Source organism: Mucor velutinosus (genome assembly GCF_035048745.1).
Source record: "Mucor velutinosus strain NIH1002 chromosome Unknown tig00001564, whole genome shotgun sequence".
NCBI lineage: Eukaryota > Fungi > Mucoromycota > Mucoromycetes > Mucorales > Mucoraceae > Mucor > Mucor velutinosus.
Window position 1 is genome coordinate 633543 of NW_027041906.1, and position 25186 is coordinate 658728.

Sequence of the window (25186 nt, forward strand, 5' to 3'; positions counted from 1 at the left end):
CGTGGAGAAATGGAAACCTTATACTTTCAAGCTGTAACAATCTCGCTTACTACTATTGTGTTGCGAGGGAATCTTTTCATTCTTTTTCTTTTCTCTTTTGTTAATTCACCTGAACCCCACTCTATCAATAATTTATTTAACTTATCATGGCTGCTGCTGCTTCTCGTTCAAACGTTACTCGTCTCCTGGGATTATTGCAATCCGGTGCCAATAGCTGTCCTTGTCACTCTCATGCCCACTCTCATGGTCCTACTGCCGGTGCCTTTTCCAGCTTGTTAAAGTATGGTCGCAACTATGCTAGTGCTAAAGAAACTACTGATTATGCTTTCGAGATGGCTGCCAGTAACATTCGTTTCGGTCCTGGTGTTACCAGGTAAGTACATTTGAGATGCTGCAAGCATGGATCAGGCCGTGTGTATTCAACCTATGCTTATTGTCTAGTGAGATTGGTATGGATTTGAACAACATTCACGCAAAGAAGGTCGCAGTTTATACTGATAGCACCGTAAGTTCAATTTTACATCTCATTCGTGATATTTTTCTCACGGTCAAATATAGATCGCCAAGCTCCATCCTCTCAAGGCAGTGATTGAATCATTGGACAAGCACAAGGTCAACTATGTTGTCTATGATACCTGTCGTGTTGAGCCTACCGATACCAGTTTCAAGTCTGCTATCGATTTCGCTCGTCAACACAATCCTGATGCCTTTGTCGCTGTCGGTGGTGGTTCCGTTATTGATACTACCAAGGCTGCTAGTCTTTACAGTGCTCATCCTGAGGCTGACTTCTTGGATTTCGTCAATGCCCCCATCGGTAAAGGTTTACCCATTAGAAAGAAGTTGAACCCTTTGATTGCTGGTAAGTTGTTCAAGTTAGTATATCATCTTTCGTGTGTCGCTCATGCAAGGAATGACTAGTTCCCACTACTGCTGGTACTGGTTCAGAAACCACTGGTACTGCCATCTTTGATTATGAGCCTCTCAAGACCAAGACTGGTATTGCTCACCGTGCTCTCAAGCCCCTTCTTGGTATTGTCGACCCCTTGAACACTCGCAGCATGCCCTCTCAAGTCCATGCTTCCAGTGGTTTGGATGTCTTGTGGTAAGTACATGAAAGGATGTATATATATATATGAGAACGTGGAAAGTCTTACCACATTTATATCAGCCATGCCCTTGAATCATACACTGCCTTGCCTTACAATCAGCGTTCTCCTCGCCCCAAGGATCCCATTGAGAGACCCGCTTACCAAGGTTCCAACCCCATCAGTGATGTCTGGTCACTTCACGCTTTAAAGATGGTTGTTGAATATCTTCCTCGTGCTGTCAAGGATCCTGAGGACCATGAAGCTCAAAGCCAAATGTTGCTGGCTGCTACTTTTGCCGGTATTGGTTTCGGTAATGCTGGTGTCCATCTCTGTCACGGTTTGAGTTATCCTATCAGTGGTCTCAACAAGAGCTATAAGCATCCTGGTTACAATGTTGATCATGCTATTGTTGTACGTATCATCTAACATAGATACTGGAAAAAAAAAACATTTGCTCATTTACCCTTTTGACTTTATAGCCTCATGGTGTTTCCGTTGCTTTGACTGCACCTTCCGTCTTCCGTTTCACTGCTGCTGCATGCCCTGATCGTCACGTTGATGCTGCTGCTGCCTTTGGTGCTGATCCTGCTCACATCAAGGAATCCATGGCTGGTGAGGTCCTTGCTGAGAAGCTCACTCGTTTCCTCGAAGATTTGGGTGTTCCCAACGGTTTGAGTGCTCTTGGTTACGATTCTTCTTATATTCCTGCTTTGGTTGAAGGCACCTTGCCTCAACATCGTGTCACTAAGCTCGCTCCTGCTCGTGAGCCCGCTCGTGAACAAATTGCCTCCATTTTCGAGAATGCTATGAAGAACTACTAAATTGTGAATTATGATATAACTCACATTTAACTGTACCAAATGTTAATAAAATTTTGCTTTCGGATTTCTCGTTCTTGTTGCTAATTGAATTCTCTTTCCGTTAGCTAATGCTGCTCTTAGTAGGATAGCGACATACAACTGGCCTTAAGTAAATACAAGACTTGTATAAGATCTGCAGCGATTTTTTTTCAAATATTGTCATTGCAAGGGACACCTTCATGAGGCAAAGCTTCCCCAAAAAAAGTATTTGCGCTAAGCAATTGTCCTTTCAATTCCATGATCCCATTTAATCAGCATCGCAATCATCATTGTCATCAACAGAAAGGCATTTGGGTCAGCCAGCAGCAAGCCGCCGCCAAAATTAATTCAAACTCAGTTTATTTTTACTGTTCAAGATTGGACGAATTTTGTTTTTTTCGACTTCTTTAATCTATTTTGTGACATCCGACTATATAAACTGTAATGATCACCCTACGCTTTTTAATACATCCTTGAAGTACTTTTCAAGGCGCTTCCAATGGTACTAATTGTAACAAGTGTTTTGACTGAAATTATTGAGTAATTTGGTAAAATATGAAATGAGGTTTTTAGCGAAAATAGACAGATTTTACGTATGGAAACCTGATAAAATTGGTTTCAGAGGTTGCTTTGGATCGAGAGAAACATTTTGATTCAATATATACCATAGCAAAAATCTTCATTTTCAAGGTGAAAACTGCGATCGTTTGATCTTCGATGAAAACCATAAGGTACCCCTCATGCTTTTTGGTCAAATTTTGGCCATGTTTTTTGGGTCCTCAAAAAGTTGAGCAAAGATGTCAGGAAGTTAGTGCTACTTGAGTACAATTGTTTGGCGTCATTCCGGTGGCTCAGAAAGGTCTACCTGTCAAGATATGAAGGCTTGAAAGTTGTCAAATTTGGCTTTGTTTCATACATTTGCTTGCCAACAGGCACATTTTCGTTTTGATACAAAGGCGTAAAGACATTGTATTCATTAATGTAGATTTGGAGCACGCTGTTACATCCAAATATTCAGCTGGAAATATAAAATTGGGTCGCACTGTTGTATCGCAGTATCATGGCTTAATGATACAGCTCATTAGTGAGGCTATGGCGGCTGTAAGGCACGCTGGACATTTTAGACGCAATGGGTAGGATGCATCTAGTAAAAGCTATGCTATAAAAATAGCTCAAATATAGGCGATCCATAACTCGGTGGCCGTATGATATCCGTAGTAGTACAATAGTGAAGATGGTAAAGATGGATGGTGTAAATATCAATGCACCACTAGGGCGTAGCCGACAAAAGGGACCTTACCAATTGTGTTTAGCCAACAATATCATTTATATACTTTCAAGAATAGATGCAAAAAGGTAAGCGGCATGGAGAGTAGACGAACATAACGACCTGTCTTAGGAAAGAAAAGTGCTACTTTGGTCGATATGGCAAATTTAAAGAAAGGTGAGTTTTCAGACGCGCCATAATTGAGCGCATTAGATGAGCAGGTGTTCAACAGTATGATAGTCAGCACCAAAGCAAAGGGTACAGGTGGAAGATGAAGTCTTGTCAGGCCTAGCATGGAACATAACACTGCAGGAGGTAATCTTGTCATGTAACAGTTGATACCATAGGCTTTTATAATTGAAAGACAGGGAGACAAACCACAATTTATGCCAAATGCATTTGGGTACCCAAGAAACCGAGGAGAACTTGATGGGAGCAGCCAAGAGAGAAGCCTGCCGGTTAGTCTCAGCGGTACTTATACGATAAATCTGCAAAGTGTTTGCAATGGTGATCATGGCACGATAAATACCGGCTCAAGATAACGAGTATGAGAGCCTTTGGTGGCGCAACAAGACTAAATAAAGAAAATATGGAATCTTTGGAAGCAAGCAGAGCAGTATGGAAGCAGCATGAGAGTAAGGAGCAGCAATTCACAGGATCAGCACGATTTAAACGAGACAGAAGGCGCAGGAAGTTGGTGTCATAGGCGTAGCAATTTTTGACTAACAACTGCTTATAGGATTTGGTAGCGATAGGGCAAAATGGCGATTGAGAAAATCAACTATCATTGATAGGACGTATCATATAGCCCTAGGCGAGCAATTGGAATTTGCGGCCGGCAGACACAAAATCGTATATATCCTTTCGCAGAACAATTGAAACAAGAGTTCCAGATCCCATCAAAAGTACGCAACTAATCTCCTGTTTCAACGTCCAAATAGTTGGATAATGTAACGTAAACGAAACGTGTTATGTACTTTGAATCTATTAGATACCAGGAAATTTATACTATTATATACGATTTAGGCTATACAAGAGTGATCCTATCAGAAATTATAAGCCCATCTCCCAAGAACATAACGCATCTAATTCAAGTAATTTCTTGCCTGCTATTAGACTGTGTTTTGAGTGATTTGTGTTTTGAAGGCAACATTTGGTAACATTGACTTTAAGAGGGGTTTACCGTAACGAATCAAATGCGCAAAACCATAGTAATCAAGCAGTATATTTGGCTCCTCAATTTCATTATTAATAAGCTTACCAACAACCTAACGCATCAAAATTTGCATGAATTAGCCTTACCAAAATCAATATACCTTTTATTCACTTAGGATTGCACTGGCCGCAGAAATGCCCTTCCTCCAGAAGATTTCAGCTACCAAGGATGCGCTTCATGCCGTGTAAATATAAGCTATTATACAGCAAAAACATAACCAAATTTGACAACTTTCAAGCCTTCATATCTTGACAGGTAGACCTTTCTGAGCCACCGGAATGACGCCAAACAATTGTACTCAAGTAGCACTAACTTCCTGACATCTTTGCTCAACTTTTTGAGGACCCAAAAAACATGGCCAAAATTTGACCAAAAAGCATGAGGGGTACCTTATGGTTTTCATCGAAGATCAAACGATCGCAGTTTTCACCTTGAAAATGAAGATTTTTACTATGGTATATATTGAATCAAAATGTTTCTCTCGATCCAAAGCAACCTCTGAAACCGCTTTTGTGCGGCCTTCATATGCAAAATTTCAACATTTTGGCCAAAAAACTCATTTTATATTTTCGTAAATTACTCAATAAATTTATTAAAAACATCCAACTTACTTGTTACCATTAGATGCGCCTTGAAAAGCACTCCAAGAAAGCTTAAAGAAACATAGGGTGATTATCATATTTAACTTAGTCGAATCTGCAAAAATAGTTCAATCGAGTCGAAAATCTTCCAAATTTGGCCAATCTGGAAGAGACTATGAGTCTGGGTTTTAATTAATTAATTTTTTTTTTTTTTTTTTTGTAGGGGAGTCGACTCCAGGTTTTATTTAAAGTCGATTTTAATTAATTTTGGCTGGTGAGGCTAATAACTAATCATATATGAGCCAGGCCTGACAGATGCTTGGAAACTCGGTTTCCATATTAGGGTTGTAAAAGTGCCTAGGGACTGATCATTTATTATAATGTGATACAGATTCCCTAGGCCATATCTTTGACATCAATGGCATCTTGTTGAGAGAATGTTTATGACTCATCAATGTACTAACTATGCCAAGTGCGATTTTCTTCAGTTTTCACATTGCAAATATAAAACAAGAGTTAGCTTTAATGAATATTTTTATTAGCGTTTTACGAGAAAAAGATCAATAAATCATGTTGATATAATCTCTACATGAGGGAAGGGGGGCAATTTTTTTTTTTTACATAGATCTATTTTTTTTGGAAATAATATTTTTACACAGAATTAATTTACATCATACCACCCATTCCACCCATACCGCCCATACCGCCCATAGGCATGGCAGGAGCAGCAGGGGCCTTGGCGTCAACAATCATGCATTCTGTTGTAGTAAGCAAAGAGGCAACACCAGCGGCATCAACAAGAGCAGTGCGGACGACCTTGGTGGGATCAATGATACCACGCTCAATCATATCGACGTATTCATTTGTAGAGGCATCGTAGCCAAAGTTGGAGTTACCAGATTGATCTTCCAAAATCTTACCAGCAACGACGGAACCTTCACCACCAGCGTTATCGACAATAGTTCTACAGGGTCGTTGAATAGCTTGACGGATAATGTTGATACCGAGTTGTTGGTCAAAGTTGGCACCCTTGACATCCTTGAGAGCATTGGCGGCCTTCAAGAGGGCAACACCACCACCGGGAACGATACCTTCCTCAACAGCGGCACGAGTGGCACAGAGAGCATCATCGAATCTATCCTTCTTCTCGCCGACCTCAACTTCGGAGGCACCACCAACACGGATGACGGCAACACCACCAGAGAGCTTGGCAAGACGTTCTTGGAGCTTCTCCTTTTCATATTCAGAAGTGCTAGGATCTTCAATAGCACCACGGATTTGTTCACAACGTTGAGTGATAGCGTCCTTGGAACCAGCACCGTTCAAGAAGACGGTATCTTCCTTGGTAATAGTGACGGAACCAGTGGTACCAAGGAGTTCAGGGGAAGCTTTGTCCAACTTGATATCGAGTTCGTCAGAGAAGACGGTAGAGTGGGTAAGAACACCGAGATCACCCAAGATGGACTTGCGGTTATCACCGAAACCAGGGGCCTTAACAGCAGCAACTTGAATTTGACCACGGAGCTTGTTCAAGATACAGGCAGCAAGAGCCTCACCATCGAGGTCTTCAGCAACGATCAAAAGAGGACGACGTTGAGTAGCAGAGGCTTCGAGAGCGGGCAAGATGTCTTGGAGCAAAGAGATCTTCTTTTCAGACAACAAGATCAAGGGCTTTTCGAATTCAACCTTTTGGGTCTTGGTATCGGTGATGAAGTAGGGAGAGATGAAACCACGGTCGAAACGCATACCTTCAGTGACCTCCAACTCATCATCAATGGTCTTACCGGCCTTGACAGTGATGACACCTTCCTTACCAACACGCTCCATGGCTTGAGCAATCATACCACCCACATGCTTATCACCGTTAGCGGAGATAGTAGCAACCTAGTAATGATGATTATCAATACACCAATGCCAACATGTTGCATGACTCTTAAACACTTACTTGAGCAATTTCAGCAGAGGTAGTGACAACCTTGCTGTTGTTCTTCAAGAACTCGAGGACATTGTCAACAGCGAGTTGAGCACCACGACGAAGATCCAAGGGGTTACAGCCAGCAGCGACGTTCTTGACACCTTCAGTGAAGATGGCACGGGCCAAGACGGTAGCAGTAGTAGTACCATCACCGGCAATTTCGTTTGTCTTGCTAGCAACGTCTTGAACGAGTCTGTATTCAATTGATGTGAGTTGGATTTTTTTCTCACGCTTCTGACTCTACATTGTACGTTACCTAGCACCCAAGTTTTCAAACTTGTCTTCCAAGACGATAGACTTGGCAACAGTGACACCATCCTTGGTGATCTTGGGAGAGCCATAAGGTTGCTCAATGAGGACATTGCGACCCTTGGGACCAAGAGTGACAGCAACGGCCTTGGCGAGGATATCAACACCCTTCAAGAGACCAGCGCGACCATCAACACCAAACTTGATTTCCTTGTGGGTAGAGTAGAGACGGTTGAGGATACCAGTAGTGCTACGAGTACGAGTAGATTGAAGTGCCTTGGCAGCGAGTCTGTTCATTATTGCAATAAAGATGAAGAAGAAGAATAAAGAGCAAACGAATTTGATGGGAAGGGGGCCTGAAAATATAACATTTTGACATCCAGGCATCCCCCATTGGAGATGTCTACTCGCCCCAGTCACGAAAGAGATGGTTGTTCAAGCGAAACTTCAATGGAATAGACCAATAGAAAGAGCACAGAATCAACTGGAACTTTCTCCATGCTTGGAGAGGTTCCCAATCTGCTTTGTCAATGGAGCCATGTTTAAGGTTTTTCCTTTTTCTCTGGTGCGAATGTGAGAAATTTGCGTCCGTTGGATGTTGAGCATTGAAGGCATCTAATTTACTACTCTCAATGTACAGCCAAGTGAACTCTATGCCTAGAGCAATGCTAGTTGCCATTAGGCATGTTTCACATTCACCGTACAAGTGATCGATTTGGGTTAGGGTTTCTTGTAGCCTGTCTCTCATTTTAGTCTGAAGCCCATGACATATTCACCTAATCATTGAGTTTCTCATAAAAAGGACAATTTCTTGCCTAGTTTCCCTCTTTCTCTCTATATAATTGAATGTTTGCACCATGTCTCTGGGAGATTGTGTCTCATCGCCTTTCCTTCATGCCGAGCTTATAAACTCCCCAAGTCAGTATTCGAAACTGGATAGCTATGATCAAAAGCAAGAATTAGAAAACAAGTTTTGCAGAGACTTTGCATGCTGTGGATTGCAATTGAACAATTTGCACCAGTTGCTGGAGCACTACGAAGCGTATCATTTGGCCCACAACAACAATCATAGTAACAACAGCTGTAGTGAGGATGAGGACAAGGACCAGCTGCATCTCAAATCAGTGATCGCTTTTGATCCAATGCAAGCCGAATCTTTCATGCAATATCATAATACACCTCCTCCAAAGAGACATTTGACCACTGTTGATTTAAACATGCTAGAGAATGCACAGAAATACGCATCCAGAACCAAAGTGCAGACCTTGGGCACCATTGTCGATGGATTGCATACGCCGAGTCTAAGTCCCAGTGAAAGCGTAGTCTCTGTAAGTCAGTGCTTTGAGCAGGAAGCGAATAACACTGGCACTGCAAAGATTTCAAAGAGTCACCATGATGGTGAGTAATAGCATTAAGCACTAGTGGGCGTATCGTTGGTACTAATCTTGAAGAGCAGAACACATTGAAAAGCCATATCGCTGTTTAGTAGAAGATTGCGACAAGGCTTACAAGAATGCCAACGGCCTCAAATACCATCGATTGCATGGCCACTGTCCACCTTCTGAAGGTAGCGATTCATTGGATGCCAACAAACCTTATATTTGCTCGCTTGGGAACTGCAGAAAACGATACAAGAATCTGAATGGTCTCAAGTACCATATGGAGCATACTCATATGATCAAGATGGCTAGCCTAAGCTCAGACATGTTTTTAAAGAACGATACTGTCTCACCATCACCATCTACTACTACAACTACCTCGACGCCTTCGCAACAAGGAGAAGAGCAGCCGTCAATACCGTACCATGGTCTCAAAAGAAGACTGTCGTCCTCATCATTATCATCTGCATCTTCATATCAAACTTGTTTATAACTGTATCTCTTGTATATATAAAATAAAATCCGTGTGTAAATACGATCTGAACTCTGATGTAGGCTTACCCAAGTCAAAAGGAACATGTCCTATGACGCTGGCGATGTGTCATATTACTGTCTTGATTTCACTAAATACGTCTGTAGTCTGATCTGTAAAAGCAGATATGTCAAATGTCAATTTTATTGCAGATCAAATCAATCAAAATGCATTGATCATGTAATGAAACGTAATCCCAGTGATGGCGATGAGAGCAACCACAGCAAAGTGCAGATCAAGATCCATGGCCTTCAGTTTGGACATATTTCTTGAACTCTCGTATCTGTGGGAGGAGATGCCATCTTGAGCAACAAACATATGCTCCTCTGTAGAGAAATAGGTGAGTATTTCTTGCATAGTCAGTAGCATCAAGCAAATGAAACTTACCAATCAGATCAGCAGCGTATGATTTTCTACGATGGCCAAATTGAGCCAAAATTTTCATGCGTGTTAAATTCCTAGCCACATAACCATCTGCGTCAAACAAGAGCTCGTCGAGTTGAGTTTTCAGCAAATCAAATGTACAGTCGCTTCTTTCGTGCACACGAGCCACACCTGCCACAGTGAGAGCACGGCCTACAAGTCGCTGATCGCCCACAAAAGGATGCACCATCAGAGGCACCCCATGGAAAGTCGCTTCATTGGCACTGGTGGCTCCTCCATGGCTGACAAACAAGGCTGTTGATGCATGCTCCAACACAGAGAACTGATTAGCCCATGATGGCGTAAACACATCTTGCGACAAGTTGTTCTTGAATAAAGGCGCAGGCAAATCAAATGTAGAAGCAGTGGTTGTAAATTTCCATATTGTATTGGGGTTCTTGAATTCATACTTGGCCACTTGTTCCTTGAGACCCACCCAAATGATGCCATCCAGTTGTTTGCGCTCCACCTGATCCAGCAAAGAGCTCATCAATAGCTCAATCTCCGGTTTTCGTGGCATTACATACTGGCCAAATGCAACGTAGGCAATTCTTGAATGCGAATCCAGAAACGCTTGTTCCTCATGGCTCAAGGGCTTTTGTTTCGAGGTCATGACGGGTCCCACCATGTGTGTCAATGGCCCTAGCACCTGTGGCGGTGTGAATCCAAAATAAGAGTTGATAAGCTTGAGCCCATTATCCCATTGCTTGAATCGATTCAGCCCCAATGCAGAAATACCAAACTGCTGACGAAGTGTATCCAATTCCTTGAGTTCTGGGTAGAGGTAGTAGAGTGTCTTTAGGAAATCAATGTATTTGTGGTGAAATCGTTGCCATAAAGTCATGTTCTCGGATGTAGCGTGCTCTGTCGTTCCCAGACCGTTCATGTAAGGGACGCTGATGTCCTGATGGAGGATGCCAGAGCAAGTAATTGCGAATGGTGTTTTGAATTGAACAGCAGTATCGATACAAGGATCGTCGAATGCGTCACAGATAAAGAAATCAGGCATTTTATGGAGATGTTGGCGATAAAACCTCATTTCCTCGGTGTAAGCACCGTTTAAAAGCTTGCGCACCATTTTAGCAATGTCGTAAAAAGGCTTGTTCAGCAGATCGTCGGTAATGGCTGATGGATAAATAGCCCTGCCAGCAGATACAGCCTTGATCTCTGGATACGAGTCTGCCAAATGCAAGTGGTCATCTCTTGTCACGTAGGTCACATTGTGGCCACGACTAGCCAGTTCTTTTCCAATCTCCAAGACCCATTTCGCATGCTAACGCCAGTGTTATTGATGGCACATGGATAGCATATGCTACACACTTACAGAAGAACCGCCTATGGAGATTGCAATGACGATGTTTTTAGACTGACGATCAAATGTTACATCTTGTTTGTCTAGGTTGAAATAAGCTGGATGACTGGTAACCGTATCTAGGTGTATGGAGGAGGAGCAAGCGACAAGACTTGCTGCCAAAACAAAACTAACTGCAGCTGAAAGCAACATGGAACAATGAATAAAGCATTCGCTTTCAAAGGATAGACTGCCACTTGGCTCATTTATACATCGTTGTATTCGGGAATAGCAAAAGGCATAACGCTCTCCATCATGCCGTATTATATAGAATTTTATTTTTGTAGATAAAGGAGGGGGGGATGTTGTTATGAAATAGGCTGAAATGTATTTACAGGTTTCTGTTAGCTTCTCTCTGATTAATCTTTCTTTGTCTTGCTCTTGATACGAGCTCAAATAAAGACTTTCCATTTTGTGCTCTTGGGTTATCTCTTTCGTTTAAAAAGTAGGCCAATGTACCAACAGTAAGGGAGAATACAATATCACCAGACCTAGCGACTGACATGAGTTTGCGCTTCATTCAATGTTGTATACACATTCTAATTTTACCTTGAGATAAGATACTGATATCTTATAGGGGCTGACATGGTTTCTTTTTGATGATATGGAAAAAAAAAAGAGATTACTTGCTACTAGTAATACAACCCGGGGTTTGCAAGCCAACCACGGAGTTGGTGTGATTACGAAGGAAGGGGTGTAGCAAGCCACTTTGACTTGTTGCATGATCGAATATCTCAAAAATGGCAATAAATTCTTGTTTGGAGATGGTATTCAGGTACAATGCAATGCTGTGTTCCCGGTAAAAAAGTGCTAATTAATGTGCATATGAGGTTCAGATGTAAAATGGTGGCACCGAAAAGACGGTTGAAATGATATCATATGTATCGGCTTTTTACTCATAGTATATTCCATTAAGCAATAGAATTATTAGCTAGGATTTAGGGGCTCTACACAAATAAGGGTAGGTTTTATGATCAATGGCATCATATAAAAGCTCGTTAAAGGCTTTTGAAAAGCAATTATCAATGGGATGTATAGATCATTACATTTTTCTTGTGGTGGTACACAATGAGTTCTGATCAATTCGGCAGATGGCTGCTTTCAATGAAAAAAGCAGCTTCAATACTTGATAGAAGCTTCAGCATCAAACGATTCTATGGCTAAATCTATGCTACTGAAGAGACAAATTGTGCGTTTATTTTCTGACGATCCCTCGATTCTTTCCTGTTTTTGGAGATTCATCTGAGCTGGCTGTTGAGTCCTCTTTGACCATACTGCAAGAAAGAGCTGTATGGTTATTGCCGTATACGAAGCTGTCTTCCATTATTGCATCAGTCAAAATTTGATCTTGTCGAAGCTTTCAGGCATCAATCTCTGTAAGAAAGTGGCGATAATAGCTAGACGACAAGCATTAAAATTGAGATAGATAACGTATCATCAAAGAGTTGATTGCTGCCATAAATTTTGCTACAAGTTGAAATATAATGGCCCATACCGAGAGTATGGACACCTTCCAAGGCAACATGAAGAGTGACTCCATCAATGATTTTGGCTGCTTTGATCTGCAATTGAAGCTGATTATATTGGCAAGACCTTGCTGTGATGTGATGGATTTCAATACCTGCTGGCAGTAGCGTTGATTGATATTCAAGTGTTTTTTTCTCTCCAAAATTTTGCTTTCTTTTTCTCCTTCACTAATTCTTGTTCACTAGGCTTGTTCTTGCAAGAAAACACATCGCATGCAATGCTGTATGAGAGAACACAGTCGAACTTGAGCTTATTTACTGAGTCCTTTGATGGCCAAACCAATATATTTAGATTAGGAGTATTGGATATGGCAAACTAATTCTGCCTTACATCTTTGTCACATATGCAGTTTTTAATGTGGATCAGTATCAGATCAAGCATTATTCTCAGTGTTACCCAGTGACTGTTTACCATGCTTTTCAGGTACAAGATCTCTTCATTTCATCTGCAATTACAGGGTGATAAAATACACAATGGGTAATATTATTTTAGTAACAGTATAAAATTATATTTTACTGTCTAAATGTGAGCTTTATATTATGATTCCTAATCGTCTACTTGTAGTATTCACTCATTGACAAATTGCATAAACTACATGATGTGACTGAAAAGGATCGAGTGGCGGGGCCGTTTTTCTCCTTGATTGGTATGCTTCGAAAACTTTTTTTTTTATACATTCATCATTGATACATCCCATCTGACTTATACAGTAAAATGTCTGACCAAGAAGTAGTTACTCCCCAATCTGGTCTCTTCACCTGTCTTGCATGTCAAGTTGCTTTCCAATCCGCTGAAGGTCAAAGAAATCATTACAGATCAGACTGGCACAGATACAATTTAAAGAGAAAAGTTGTGAGTCTTCCTCCTGTCACATCCGAGCAATTCAACAGCAAAACTGAAGGTAACTATATACCAAAAACTGGCAGCGTATATGCTAAGCTAATCAATGCTCGATTGAATAGCTCGTGAGATGAAAGAAGCCGAAGTAAAGAAGGTGATTGAAACAACAAACAACTACTGTCAAACCTGTCGCAAGCCATTTGGCACCAACAACCAATATGAGAACCACATGCAATCAAAAAAACACAAGGAAGTTGCTGCCAAACAAGCATTGAAACAGCAACAACAAGCAGAACAACCCAAGAAGGAGGCTTCAGTTCAACCCAATGCTGAAAAGCCAGTCGATTTGAGAATCACAGAAGAAACAACCGAAGAGGAGATGATGGCTATGATTGATGAAAAGATCAAGATCGCACCTCGTCTTGAAGAGACAGACTGTTTGTTCTGTAACCACAAAGCAGAGACATTCGAAGACAACATGACACATATGACCAACACGCACAGTCTTTTCATCCCTGATATCGAGTTTTTGGTTGATTTGAGAGGATTGATCCGCTACTTGGGTGAAAAGATCACAGTCGGTAATGTGTGTATCTTTTGTAACGGTAAGGGCAGAGGCATGAGATCGGTGGATGCCGTCAGAAAGCACATGGTAAGTACTTGTTAGTTTTACCGGGTAAAATGCAGCCAATTTTAGTGACACTGCAAATAAATAGAGCGACAAGGGACATTGCAAAATTGCATATGATGAAGATGATGATGCTGCTGAATTGGTTGATTTCTATGATTTCTCTTCATCTTATCCCCAAATTGAAGGCGATGATGAAGAGGTGGATATCGATGCAGAACTTGAGAACCTTACAGCATCGTTGACATTAGCAGACGATGAAATGTCTTTGGTATTACCAAACGGATCTGTAGTAGGACATCGTCATATGAAGCGTTACTACGATCAAAAATTGAAGCCAGAAGAGGTAAGAAATGATTAAAATGGGCAATTTATAGATCAGATAAACTAATATGGACATTTTATATCTTAGACACGAGATTCCATTCTGATCAACAAGCTTATCGGTCAATATTCTGAATCACATGCCTTCGAATCCATGCGTAACTCCAGCAACAACAGATTGCTGATCACTAATGGCAGACATGGTATGCGCACCACAGAGGCATTCAAGGATCTCCGCACACAACACGAATATACCACAAAGGTCGGTATGAATCAAAATAGACTCCAAAAGCATTTCAGAATCCAAATTATTTAGTTTTTTAAAATTCGCAATAAATCGTATATATTCCATATCATATTTTAAATGAACTGCATTTGCACTACCACCATTTTGTCAAACGTCGGTCGCTCTTTATATATGCATCGTCGCACAATATAAAGCAATTTAATTTACGTATTAATGCTTAGAACCCATGATAACGTCTTGTAATTGAGTGTAATGCATTGTGTGTGCTTTCCTGAAGGCTTCCACAAGAAAGACTTATACTATATTCAGTTAAAAGTTGTCAAATAAAGAAATACTGTTTGAATATGGTAATTGTGTCGACTAGCTTGTCAATCGTTCCTTTCAATTTTATATAAAAGGATGCCGTTCAATGCCTCCAACTCTCATTTCAAACCATTCAAATTAAACTACCTCTTTCCTCTCCCTCTTTCTTTACTCAACCTTTCAAATGAAATTCTCATTAGTCTCTTCTTGTGTTGCTCTGGTTGTCATGACTCTGGCAGTCGATGCTGCTCCCAGTGGTAGCAAGAAGCTTTCCATTCCTTTGTCCAAGAATGAAGATTACCAACCCAACATCAAGCGCTCCATTGCTAAGGCTCGTGCAAAGTACATCAAGCACATCATCAACCCTCTCCATGGCGTCCCCGCTAATGCTACTGCCAACGGTGGCAACACTGTTGATGGCACCGGTTCCGTTCCCGTTACTGATTACGAAAATGACGTTGAGTACTACGGTACTGTCCAGGTCGGTACTCCTGGTCAATCCCTCAAGATCAACTTTGATACTGGTTCCTCTGACTTCTGGTTTGGTAAGACCGATCATGTATAAAGTGGAGTACAAAAAATTTCATTATCTAACCCCAAATATGATAGCTTCTACTTTGTGCTCTACTTGTACCACTCACACTCGTTATGACTCCAGCAAGTCCAGCACCTATGCCGCTGATGGTCGTTCCTGGTCCATCCAATATGGTGATGGTTCCACTGCTCGTGGTGTCTTGGCTAAGGATAACGTCAACTTGGGTGGCCTTGTTATCAAGGGTCAAACTATCAATTTGGCCAAGCAGGAATCCAGCAGTTTCGCCAGTGACCCTATTGACGGTCTTATGGGTCTCGGTTTCGATACTATTACCACTGTCGGTGGTGTCAAGACCCCTGTTGACAACTTGATCAGCCAAGGTCTGATCTCTTCTCCTGTCTTTGGTGTCTGGCTCGGTAAGGCTAGCAATGGTGGTGGTGGTGAGTACTTGTTTGGTGGTTCCAACCCCAAACGTTATACTGGTTCCTTGACTACTGTCCCTGTTGATAGCTCTCGAGGCTGGTACAGTATCAATATCAGTGGTCTCAAGGTTGGTACTACCTCTGTTGCTAGTTCTTTCGACGGTATCCTCGACACTGGTACCACTCTCTTGCTCTTCACCCGATCTGTTGCCAACAAGGTTGCTGCTCAATATGGTGCCACTGACAATGGTGATGGTACTTACACTATCGGCTGTGACACTTCCAAGTTCAAGCCTCTTAACTTTACCATCAATGGTGCTCAATTCCAAGTTCCCGTCGATTCCCTTATCTTCGAGAAGAGTGGCTCCACTTGTTTCGCTTCCTTCGGTTACGCTGGCCTTGATTTTGCTATTTTGGGTGATGTCTTCTTGAAGAACAACTATGTTGTCTTTAACCAAAAGGTGCCCCAAGTTCAAATCGCTAAATCCGTTTAATTTGGTACATATCATTTTAGCTACTTATCTACTAATGAGTTAATTATGACTATCTATTCCATGATTCTATCTAATAAATCGTCATCTTAATATCTTGAATTCGTACTCATTTATTACTGATACCGTACATCTAGATTTACAAGATTAACTGCTTTTGTCAATCAATATACATAGCTGCAAATATGTTACATCTGCATTTATGCAGGTTTAATATAGAAATACACTAGAACAAAAACATTTGCATGTGATCTCCTATTAAGCAATCTGAACGTGCTTGCCATTTTCAGGGGAAAGGGGAATTTGCCGGAACAAACAACGCGGGAAAATGTGCAACAAGACGCTTTAATTTGGTTGCTTGGTCATATTGAATCTGTATTTAAGAAAATAGGTCTTATTTGGTTCACAAAACTTTGCAAATCTTGATCTACAGAATCAATCACGAGAAGACATAGGCCATTTTATTCCAAAAAAAAGTATTCCTACTATCAATGAAACACATACTGCCTACATGCCATGTTGAAATGCTGCAAATCATAATTAGGAAGCTGCAATTACATATATTTTGGAGGTAATCCAGGCCGGCTAGCGTTGCCAGATATAAAAATGCCCAAAAAAAGCAAAATAAAGTGTTTAGGCTAAGCAATAGTCCTTTCAAATTCATACAATCCCCATTTAATTAGCATCCCAATTACCAGAGAGGCATTTTGGTCAGCCAGCAGCGCTTCAAAGCAGCAAAAATAAATTAAAGCTCAGAATGTATTATTTTTTGCTCAAGATTGGCCAGATGTTGTCTTTTTTCGACTTGATTGAACTATTTTGCGAGATTCGACTATATAAATTGTGATGATCAACCCCTACTTCCTATTACAACGCCCCTGGTGGTAGGGCGAAGTGGTAAAACTCCCGTATGCCAACGGGAGGATCCCGGTTCAAATCCTGGTGAACGCAAGTTGTTTGATTTTTTTGAGGTAGTACTGATGTCCTCGTTTGGTGTTTTGTACTCTATCCATTATCTATATTTTGACGATTTTCCGCAAGACTGTATTGGCTCTAGGAGTCGCACCTTATTAGTAGTAGATTTCTTTCCCAACTTAATTCAAAAAATATCTTATTCCCCTTCTTTGCAGACATTGGGTCCACCAACAGTCTTTTCTATCCCTCAGCATGACATTTAAAGGACTTTAAATAAAACCTGGAGCTCGACTCCCCTACAAAAACTACTTCCTATTACACTCTTGGAGTACTTTTCAAGGCGCTTCCAATGGTACCAAGTGAAATAAACGTTTAGACTGAACTTTTTGAGCAATTTTAGAAAATACGAAAAGAGGTTTTTGGCCAACATGTCGAAATTTTGAATATGAAGACCTCATAAAAGTGGTTTCAGAGGTTGCTTTGGATAGAAAGAAACATTTTGATTCAATATCATAACATAATAAATGTTCAGTACTTTTGCACTTTACAATCCTAATATGGAACCTGAGTTTCAAGGCATCTATTAGACCTGGCTCATATCATAACATAATAAATGTTCAGTCCTTTTGCACTTTACAATCCTAATATGGAACCTGAGTTTCAAGGCATCTATTAGACCTGGCTCATCATAACATAATAAATGTTCAGTCCTTTTGCACTTTACAGTCCTAATATGGAACCTGAGTTTCAAGGCATCTATTAGACCTGGCTCATATCATAACATAATAAATGTTCAGTCCTTTTGCACTTTACAATCCTAATATGGAACCTGAGTTTCAAGGCATCTATTAGACCTGGCTCATCATCATAACATAATAAATGTTCAGTCCTTTTGCACTTTACAGTCCTAATATGGAACCTGAGTTTCAAGGCATCTATTAGACCTGGCTCATATCATAACATAATAAATGTTCAGTCCTTTTGCACTTTACAATCCTAATATGGAACCTGAGTTTCAAGGCATCTATTAGACCTGGCTCATCATCATAACATAATAAATGTTCAGTCCTTTTGCACTTTACAGTCCTAATATGGAACCTGAGTTTCAAGGCATCTATTAGACCTGGCTCATATCATAACATAATAAATGTTCAGTCCTTTTGCACTTTACAGTCCTAATATGGAACCTGAGTTTCAAGGCATCTATTAGACCTGGCTCATATCATAACATAATAAATGTTCAGTCCTTTTGCACTTTACAGTCCTAATATGGAACCTGAGTTTCAAGGCATCTATTAGACCTGGCTCATATGAGAATAATGATTTTACAATCAATCAATAAAAACCACTATTATTTCTACCCTCTTTCCTCTGCTCAATGCTACCAACGTTTTCTTTGAACGACGGCTCGGAGCCTCAGAGATTTCACTACTTACTGCAGACATTTTATGCAACCCATGCATCGTCAATGTCCAGACTAACGTTATTAAATATAGAATGCAATAAAATATCATTATGAACGATATAGAAGGCAATAAAATAGCATCATAAACGATAGTGCTATGACCTTCCACCTACTTTCTATACGCTTCAAGGGCATTTACCACTGTATTGCCTTATGAAAAGTGCATGAGTTTTCCAGCTGGCCCTACCAGCCAAAATTAATTTAAATCCAGAATCATAGTCTGTTCCAGATTGGACAAATTTTGATGATACTGGACTCGATCGATGGCTTCCTCCGCTAAAAAACAGAGTGATAACAGTGATCCACCCACACAAGGTGGCTCAATGGATTCTAGCCATAATCCAAGCAATCAACTATTTACTTACCAATCCTTTACCGATGCTCTCAAGGAACAGAAGAGACACAACTTTGAAGTTGTGCCGGATGTGGATAACAACACATTCAAACCTCTGAACACCTACTCAACATTCATTGAAGCTAAAGAACGCAATTCTATCGTCATCGACTGTGCTCAGTTCTTGGGCATGGAGTTCAAGGACACGACTCTCCTCAAGGTACTGCGAGAACAGTTTCCCAAATGCTTAGGTCTCAAGCCTAGGATCATTGGCAAAAACAGGAAGAAGGCCATTGAACTTGGGTTCTCAACTGAAAACCTCTGTCGCGACGCTCTCTTGAAGGAGTTCAAGGTCAATGGAAAAGTCATTGAAGTCAACAAGACTCTGAATCACACTGCAAACGTAATCAACATTGGTATCTCTGAGATCCCACTCATGGAAGAGGATGAATTGAAACCAGCCTTGATCAAGACATTTGAAAGATATGGCGATATCTTGAACATTGGTATCTCAAAGAGTGGAGACTCTGACTGGTTCACTGGAAGAGGATTTGCTACTCTTAATCGGGATAAATTAAAGGAGTCCACTTATGCAAACACCCTAACCCCTCAAGTTGAATTGGAAGGTTTCCCAGGCGCCCATCTGCACTTGGTATGGTCCCAGATGAAGCCTATCTGCACCGACTGCCACACGGACGAGCACGTTAGACTTGACTGCCCCAAGAGAAGAAGAAGACTCTGTCACCGTTGCAAGAGTCCTAACCACTTGATTGCGAAATGTCCTGTGGCCCCATGGAACAACAAATCAACGGAGAATAGCAATGAAACCAAATCAAGCAAGTCTACCCCTGGATCCAATGAGAATGAATTCCAGTTGGTGTCACGAAGAAATTCCAGCAGTAGAGAAGTCAACCTGCTTGATCTTGTGAAACAAGGTCAGCCACAACAACCAGCATCCCAAAACCAATTTGAAATATTAAATCACGAAGTGGAAATGGGAGAGGTCGAAGAGGTCGAAGAGTCCCAAGGAAATGAAGAAAACGACACTGAAAAGTCCACTTCACTAGACAAAGGTGTCAAAATGTCTCGCTCCTCAAGTGAACTAGCCAACAAGAAGCCGTTCAATGTTACCCCATCTGTCACACAATCTACTCCTCGCCTCGCCACCAGAAGTAACCAAACTTTGAAGCTCACTGACGTTGACAAGCTCACTCCATCGAAATCCAAGAGAAATCTGGATGATGCTATATCCCCAAATGGTCAACAGGAAACTGTCCCATTTTCAAAAAAAAAGAATACAAAAAAGAATGAATCAAGCACCAACGAAGCAGCCGGTTCTTCCAATACCTCTGGTAGCGGAAAGCCACCGCTAAATAAGTTGGATTAGAACTTGAGCCAGAAAAAAAAAAAGAAAAAAAAAAAAAGAAAAAAAATAATAATAATATATATAGAAAAAAAAATGAATAATAATACTAAACACCTAAACATCAAAGTAGGATCTCTTAACTGTAGAAACCTACATTTGAACACCAACCAACACACTACTGACACCTTTATTGGCCTGCTGAAAGACAAGAAATTAAATATACTACTGTGCCAAGAAACCAACATCCCTTCTCACTCTTTTGAAGAAGTAACAGACAACATGAAGATCAAATTCAACTACCACCAAGCAATATGGACCCAACATTGTGCCATAATCAATTTCAACAACTCACTTAACCTGGAAAAAATCAAAGAATCTAACGATGGTAGAATGATCCTGGCAAAACTCTCCATAGCCGACAACTCCATTCCACCAGTATACATTTTGAATCTGTACGCTCGCTCAGGTATATTTGCTGAAGAAACCTCACAACGCAATCAATTCTACAAGAGAACAGTAGAGATGTTGCTAACAATGCCTGAAATTATCCCTGACCTGATAATGGCGGGCGACTTTAACTATAGCTTTGACAGCTCATCAAACCACGCTACTAGGCGCATAGCAAAACCGAAACATCTCATCAACTTTGTAAAGGGGTATATGAATGACTGTATTAACACAAAAGGTGAAAAGTATACCTATACCTGTATTCAAAAGCGGCGAGAACGAGTTACCCTATCCACAATCGACTACATCTTTGCTGGCACCAACACTCACAAAAAGATGCACGACGGGGACGTGGAATTCTTCAGCGATGTATACACCGACCACGCTCTAATTACGATTACACTGACAGTGGAAATGAGCAACAATGGAAAAGGCATATGGAGAGCAAACCCACATCTGGCTAAAAACAAGAGATTCACCAAGAAGCTATCAAAGGAAATCAACAACTATGTACAACACAAGCTGGACCCGGATCTTTCTGCACAAGTCAAATGGGATTTAATCAAGAACATGGCCAAGAAAGTTACAACAAATTTCTGCCGCCATCACAACCAATGGAGAGAGACTAAATTGAAACAACTGAACAGTGAAAGGAACAGAATACTCCGACTCTATGGAAAAGAACCCCTAACTTTGAAGGCACTACTACCACCTATACACCAGGAGATCAGCAAAATCCAAGAAGAAAAGTACAACATTAGCAAATTGAGAGCAGGCAAGCGCTGGATGGAGCAGAATGAAAACTCGCCAGCATACATCAAGAAGACCATTGACAGGCGACTAGAAACGAAGACAATGCCCATGCTGAAGCACCCAACTACTGTAACAGAGTGCACTGACACCAAGTCGAAACTGGATGCCGTCCATACCTTCTATTCCAAATTGTATAGCCCTGAACGGATCGATATAAATAGCATGGAAGGCATACTGAACCACATTACTGTATTTATTTCCCAGGAGGAAAGCGATCAGATCATTGATGACATTCCGTTTGCAGAGATATTCGAGGGATCCCGTAGGAGCCCCAAGTCTAGTAGTCCAGGTTTGGATGGACTTCCATACGAGATCTTACATGTCATAGCAAGTCAACCGATATGCCAAAGAATTATCACCCAAGTATATAACGACGCAATCAAGCTCGGTATATTCCCAAAGTCGTGGCAACAGGCTTGCGTAGTATTACTGCCCAAGAAAGGCGACTTATCTGATCTCAGCAATTGGCGACCTATTACACTGATCAATACAGATTGTAAAGTCTTCACGCGGATCATGAACTCACGAATCACGACAGTGGCAAGCAGACTCATAAACAAAGTACAGACCGGGTTCATGCAAGATAGATACATTGGTGACCAAGGAATGGCCCTACGAGTGATGATGGACAATGCCAAGACAGCAAAGGGAAATAACAAGGACGAATTTGAAGAATATGTGGGAGTCATGTTGGATAACAACAAAGCCTACGACCGAGTGCACCCACACTACCTGGCTCAGGTACTCCAGAAGTTTGGATTCCCAATGGAGTTCATTAGATGTATAGAAAACCTGTTTTTTGGCAACGAGATTTTCATCAACATGAACGGATTTCTAACCAAACCAGTCAAACAGAAGAGAGGATTGCGACAAGGAGACTCTATTTCACCAATCTTGTTCAACTTTGCAATAGAGCCCTTCATACTGTCAATCATCAACAGTCAAGACATATCTGGATACTCAATACAACCAACCAAGCCAGCACCACAGAGGACAATTCAGCTCAACACCCCACCACCTACAAAGATCATGGCCTATGCGGACGATATTCTCATCTTTGTCAAATCAAGAACGGAATACATGGCAATGGAGGAATGCATCAAGACGTATGGTAAGGCATCAAACTCAAAGATCAACTATGACAAGTCATTGGCGTTTCCCCTACATGGTGGCAGAATGGAAGGGTATTTCGGTACAAGACTGAAAACTTACACTCAACAGCGAATGAAATGGTTCGACTACAGTAGCCCAGAGTACATCAAATACCTAGGGTATCCAATATACTATACAATACAACAACGGGATTGTTTCATTGCAGACTTAACCGCCAAGATCAAAGCGCAAGTAGAATTCCTCAAGCCCAGGAAAATATCAATGTACGGTAAAGCTAATGTCGCTAACACAATTATCCTGTCCAAACTGTGGCATGTCCTCAGGCTGACACCTCTACCGAAAGCAACCATCAACAAGCTCAACTCCATCATATATCAATACATAGTGGATGAGAAGAGACTGCAAATCAAAAAAGATGTGTACTACCTACCCAAGGACCAAGGAGGACTAGGTTTGCTACATGTAGGCGCCCAACAACAAACCCTGCAAATGAGGTATATCACAGCACTACTATACCACGACCAGCACAAAACAATCCCGCAGTACCTATACCAATTGATGTCACATACGCTACAAATGGAGACGAACCTGCCTTACATTGATACCATACTGATATTTAAAGAAGCAAGAAGCTACAAGAACAACCTAAAAGATGGGGCCATGAAACTGATTATTGAAACAATGAATAGTCTTCTTGCAAACTGCCGACCAGACTTTACCAATACACCCATCAATATCAACACTTGTTTAACTTTACCACTGACCACTATATACAAGGACTGGGAAGACTTGGAAACTACTGACTACCTCAGGAACCCTACAGCCAAGAGAAGCCTAGTGCAGGATTTTTTCAAGCCAAATCTTAATTACACAGCTCTCGAATACAAGACAAGACAAGAATGCAAATCACCGCAGATACTGTACAAGCTCAAAAGAGACCACAACAACAACCAGTTACACCTTCAAGATTTCTTCAGCAACCTGCTTCATCCAAACAACTCAACTCCCAACAACCAGGAAGAGGCAGCAAGTCTAATCCAACATTTTGAGCACGATAGCAACATCATTTGGCTCTGCAAGAACAAAATAATCAGACAACTGCTCCTCAAACAACTGCCTATACAACTGCCAAAAGATCACAACAAAAACATCAACCCCAAGCAATGGAAAGCATTCTACAGATCACATATGCACCAGTCACCTCGAAATTTATGGCTCAAGATCATATACAACAAAGTCCCCTGCAGAAGTTTCCTATACCAAAGTCAAATCAAAGATATAGAAAACAACAGATGCATACAATGTAACGAAGTAGAAGATGCCAGACACCTTCTCATGGAATGCGGAAACAAACACGACGTCTGGGAGTCCGTCTTTAAAGAACACCTAAGCTACCCAACCACAATCAACACTCACCGCATATACAAAGACATGCAGAACCTGACATTATCAAGATACTACATTTACAACCTGGACCTGAAGATCAACATCTTCGACCTTTTTGCCACCATAATCCGAATAATCTGGACCCACCATTTCTTCGTACACTACCGTGGTACCCCTTTTGAGCCCCAAACAGTTGTTAGCAATATCAACAGAGAACTGGATAAGCTGTCCAAAATGGATAGTATTGATTTATAAGACCTCATAAGATACAATATGGCAAGTCACTTTACCTAGTATACACTTGATCCATTTATACAATGATTTTATTAACTATTTATTCATAACTACTTAATAAAACTTTCATTCCATACAAAAAAAAAAAAAAAAAAATACTGGACTCGATCGAGCTATTTTTTCAGATTCGACTAAGTGAAGTATGATAATCACCCCATGCTTCCTTAAGCTTTCCTGGAGTACTTTTCAAGGCGCTTCCAATGGTACTAAGTAAAATAGATGTTTTGAATTCACTTATTGAATGATTTGTAAAAATATGAAAAGAGATTTATGGCCAAAATGTCGAAATTTTACATATCAAAGTCCCACAAAGATAATTTCAGAGGTTGCTTTGGATTGATAGAAACATTTTGATTCAAGATATACCATAGTAAAAGTCTCCATTATCAAGATGAAAAATGCGGTCGTTTGATTTTCGATGAAAACCATGAGGGATACCTCATGCTTTTTGGTCGATTTTTGACCATGTTTTTTTGGTCCCCAAAAAGTCGAGCAAAAGTGTCAGAAAGTAACTGCCATATGAAAGCAACCATTTGGGGCTATTCTGACGATCTAAAACGGCCTTGAACGCAAGAAAATTCAGCTCAAATGCATTCATACTTTGCTGTATTAGGGACACTAAGGACTAAAAAGTGGGAATACCAGTATGCTGCTTGCCCGTATATGAAGTAGCTACGTGTATATGGATGTAGAACATCACATAAGAATCAGATCCACAGATAATATGAAGGGTTACTATGTGTAAGTGGAGGGTCAATATGAAAGTAGCAGTATTTTGATAAAATACGCAAGAGCAATCTATAGTACGAGCTGCCGCTGCGCAGGTTGGTTCTCTA

The 25186-nt window shown here is 40.9% G+C and overlaps 9 protein-coding genes across 9 annotated transcripts; 6 read left to right on the forward strand and 3 right to left on the reverse strand.

Moving 5' to 3' along the window:
- Positions 1 to 146: 146 nt before the first annotated feature.
- Positions 147 to 1909, forward strand: ADE6 (phosphoribosylformylglycinamidine synthase; the record flags this gene model as incomplete). The annotated part of the gene is made up of 6 exons (XM_064829697.1): positions 147 to 373; positions 442 to 505; positions 559 to 859; positions 919 to 1102; positions 1169 to 1499; positions 1568 to 1909. The coding sequence occupies 6 exons, from the start codon at positions 147 to 149 to the stop codon at positions 1907 to 1909; spliced, it is 1449 nt and encodes a 482-aa protein (XP_064682199.1).
- Positions 1910 to 5657: 3748 nt separating this feature from the next.
- ATC70_010484 (uncharacterized protein) lies at positions 5658 to 7512 on the reverse strand (the record flags this gene model as incomplete). Its single annotated transcript, XM_064829698.1, has 3 exons — positions 5658 to 6875; positions 6937 to 7159; positions 7223 to 7512. 3 exons carry the CDS (start codon positions 7510 to 7512, stop codon positions 5658 to 5660), a joined length of 1731 nt encoding a protein of 576 aa, XP_064682200.1.
- A 560-nt stretch (positions 7513 to 8072) lies between these two features.
- On the forward strand, positions 8073 to 9087 carry PCL7_5 (cyclin-like protein interacting with PHO85; the record flags this gene model as incomplete). Its single annotated transcript, XM_064829699.1, has 2 exons — positions 8073 to 8613; positions 8672 to 9087. 2 exons carry the CDS (start codon positions 8073 to 8075, stop codon positions 9085 to 9087), a joined length of 957 nt encoding a protein of 318 aa, XP_064682201.1.
- Positions 9088 to 9288: 201 nt separating this feature from the next.
- ATC70_010486 (uncharacterized protein) lies at positions 9289 to 11053 on the reverse strand (the record flags this gene model as incomplete). Its single annotated transcript, XM_064829700.1, has 3 exons — positions 9289 to 9452; positions 9514 to 10822; positions 10874 to 11053. 3 exons carry the CDS (start codon positions 11051 to 11053, stop codon positions 9289 to 9291), a joined length of 1653 nt encoding a protein of 550 aa, XP_064682202.1.
- A 178-nt stretch (positions 11054 to 11231) lies between these two features.
- On the reverse strand, positions 11232 to 11487 carry ATC70_010487 (uncharacterized protein; the record flags this gene model as incomplete). Its single annotated transcript, XM_064829701.1, has 2 exons — positions 11232 to 11391; positions 11450 to 11487. 2 exons carry the CDS (start codon positions 11485 to 11487, stop codon positions 11232 to 11234), a joined length of 198 nt encoding a protein of 65 aa, XP_064682203.1.
- Positions 11488 to 13141: 1654 nt separating this feature from the next.
- On the forward strand, positions 13142 to 14535 carry ATC70_010488 (uncharacterized protein; the record flags this gene model as incomplete). Its single annotated transcript, XM_064829702.1, has 4 exons — positions 13142 to 13328; positions 13390 to 13919; positions 13984 to 14241; positions 14308 to 14535. The coding sequence occupies 4 exons, from the start codon at positions 13142 to 13144 to the stop codon at positions 14533 to 14535; spliced, it is 1203 nt and encodes a 400-aa protein (XP_064682204.1).
- Positions 14536 to 14953: 418 nt separating this feature from the next.
- Positions 14954 to 16220, forward strand: ATC70_010489 (uncharacterized protein; the record flags this gene model as incomplete). The annotated part of the gene is made up of 2 exons (XM_064829703.1): positions 14954 to 15314; positions 15379 to 16220. The coding sequence occupies 2 exons, from the start codon at positions 14954 to 14956 to the stop codon at positions 16218 to 16220; spliced, it is 1203 nt and encodes a 400-aa protein (XP_064682205.1).
- Positions 16221 to 18860: 2640 nt separating this feature from the next.
- Positions 18861 to 20318, forward strand: ATC70_010490 (uncharacterized protein; the record flags this gene model as incomplete). Its single annotated transcript, XM_064829704.1, has 1 exon — positions 18861 to 20318. One exon carries the CDS (start codon positions 18861 to 18863, stop codon positions 20316 to 20318), a length of 1458 nt encoding a protein of 485 aa, XP_064682206.1.
- A 72-nt stretch (positions 20319 to 20390) lies between these two features.
- On the forward strand, positions 20391 to 24311 carry RRP6 (exosome nuclease subunit; the record flags this gene model as incomplete). The annotated part of the gene is made up of 1 exon (XM_064829705.1): positions 20391 to 24311. One exon carries the CDS (start codon positions 20391 to 20393, stop codon positions 24309 to 24311), a length of 3921 nt encoding a protein of 1306 aa, XP_064682207.1.
- Between the last annotated feature and the right edge of the window lie 875 nt (positions 24312 to 25186).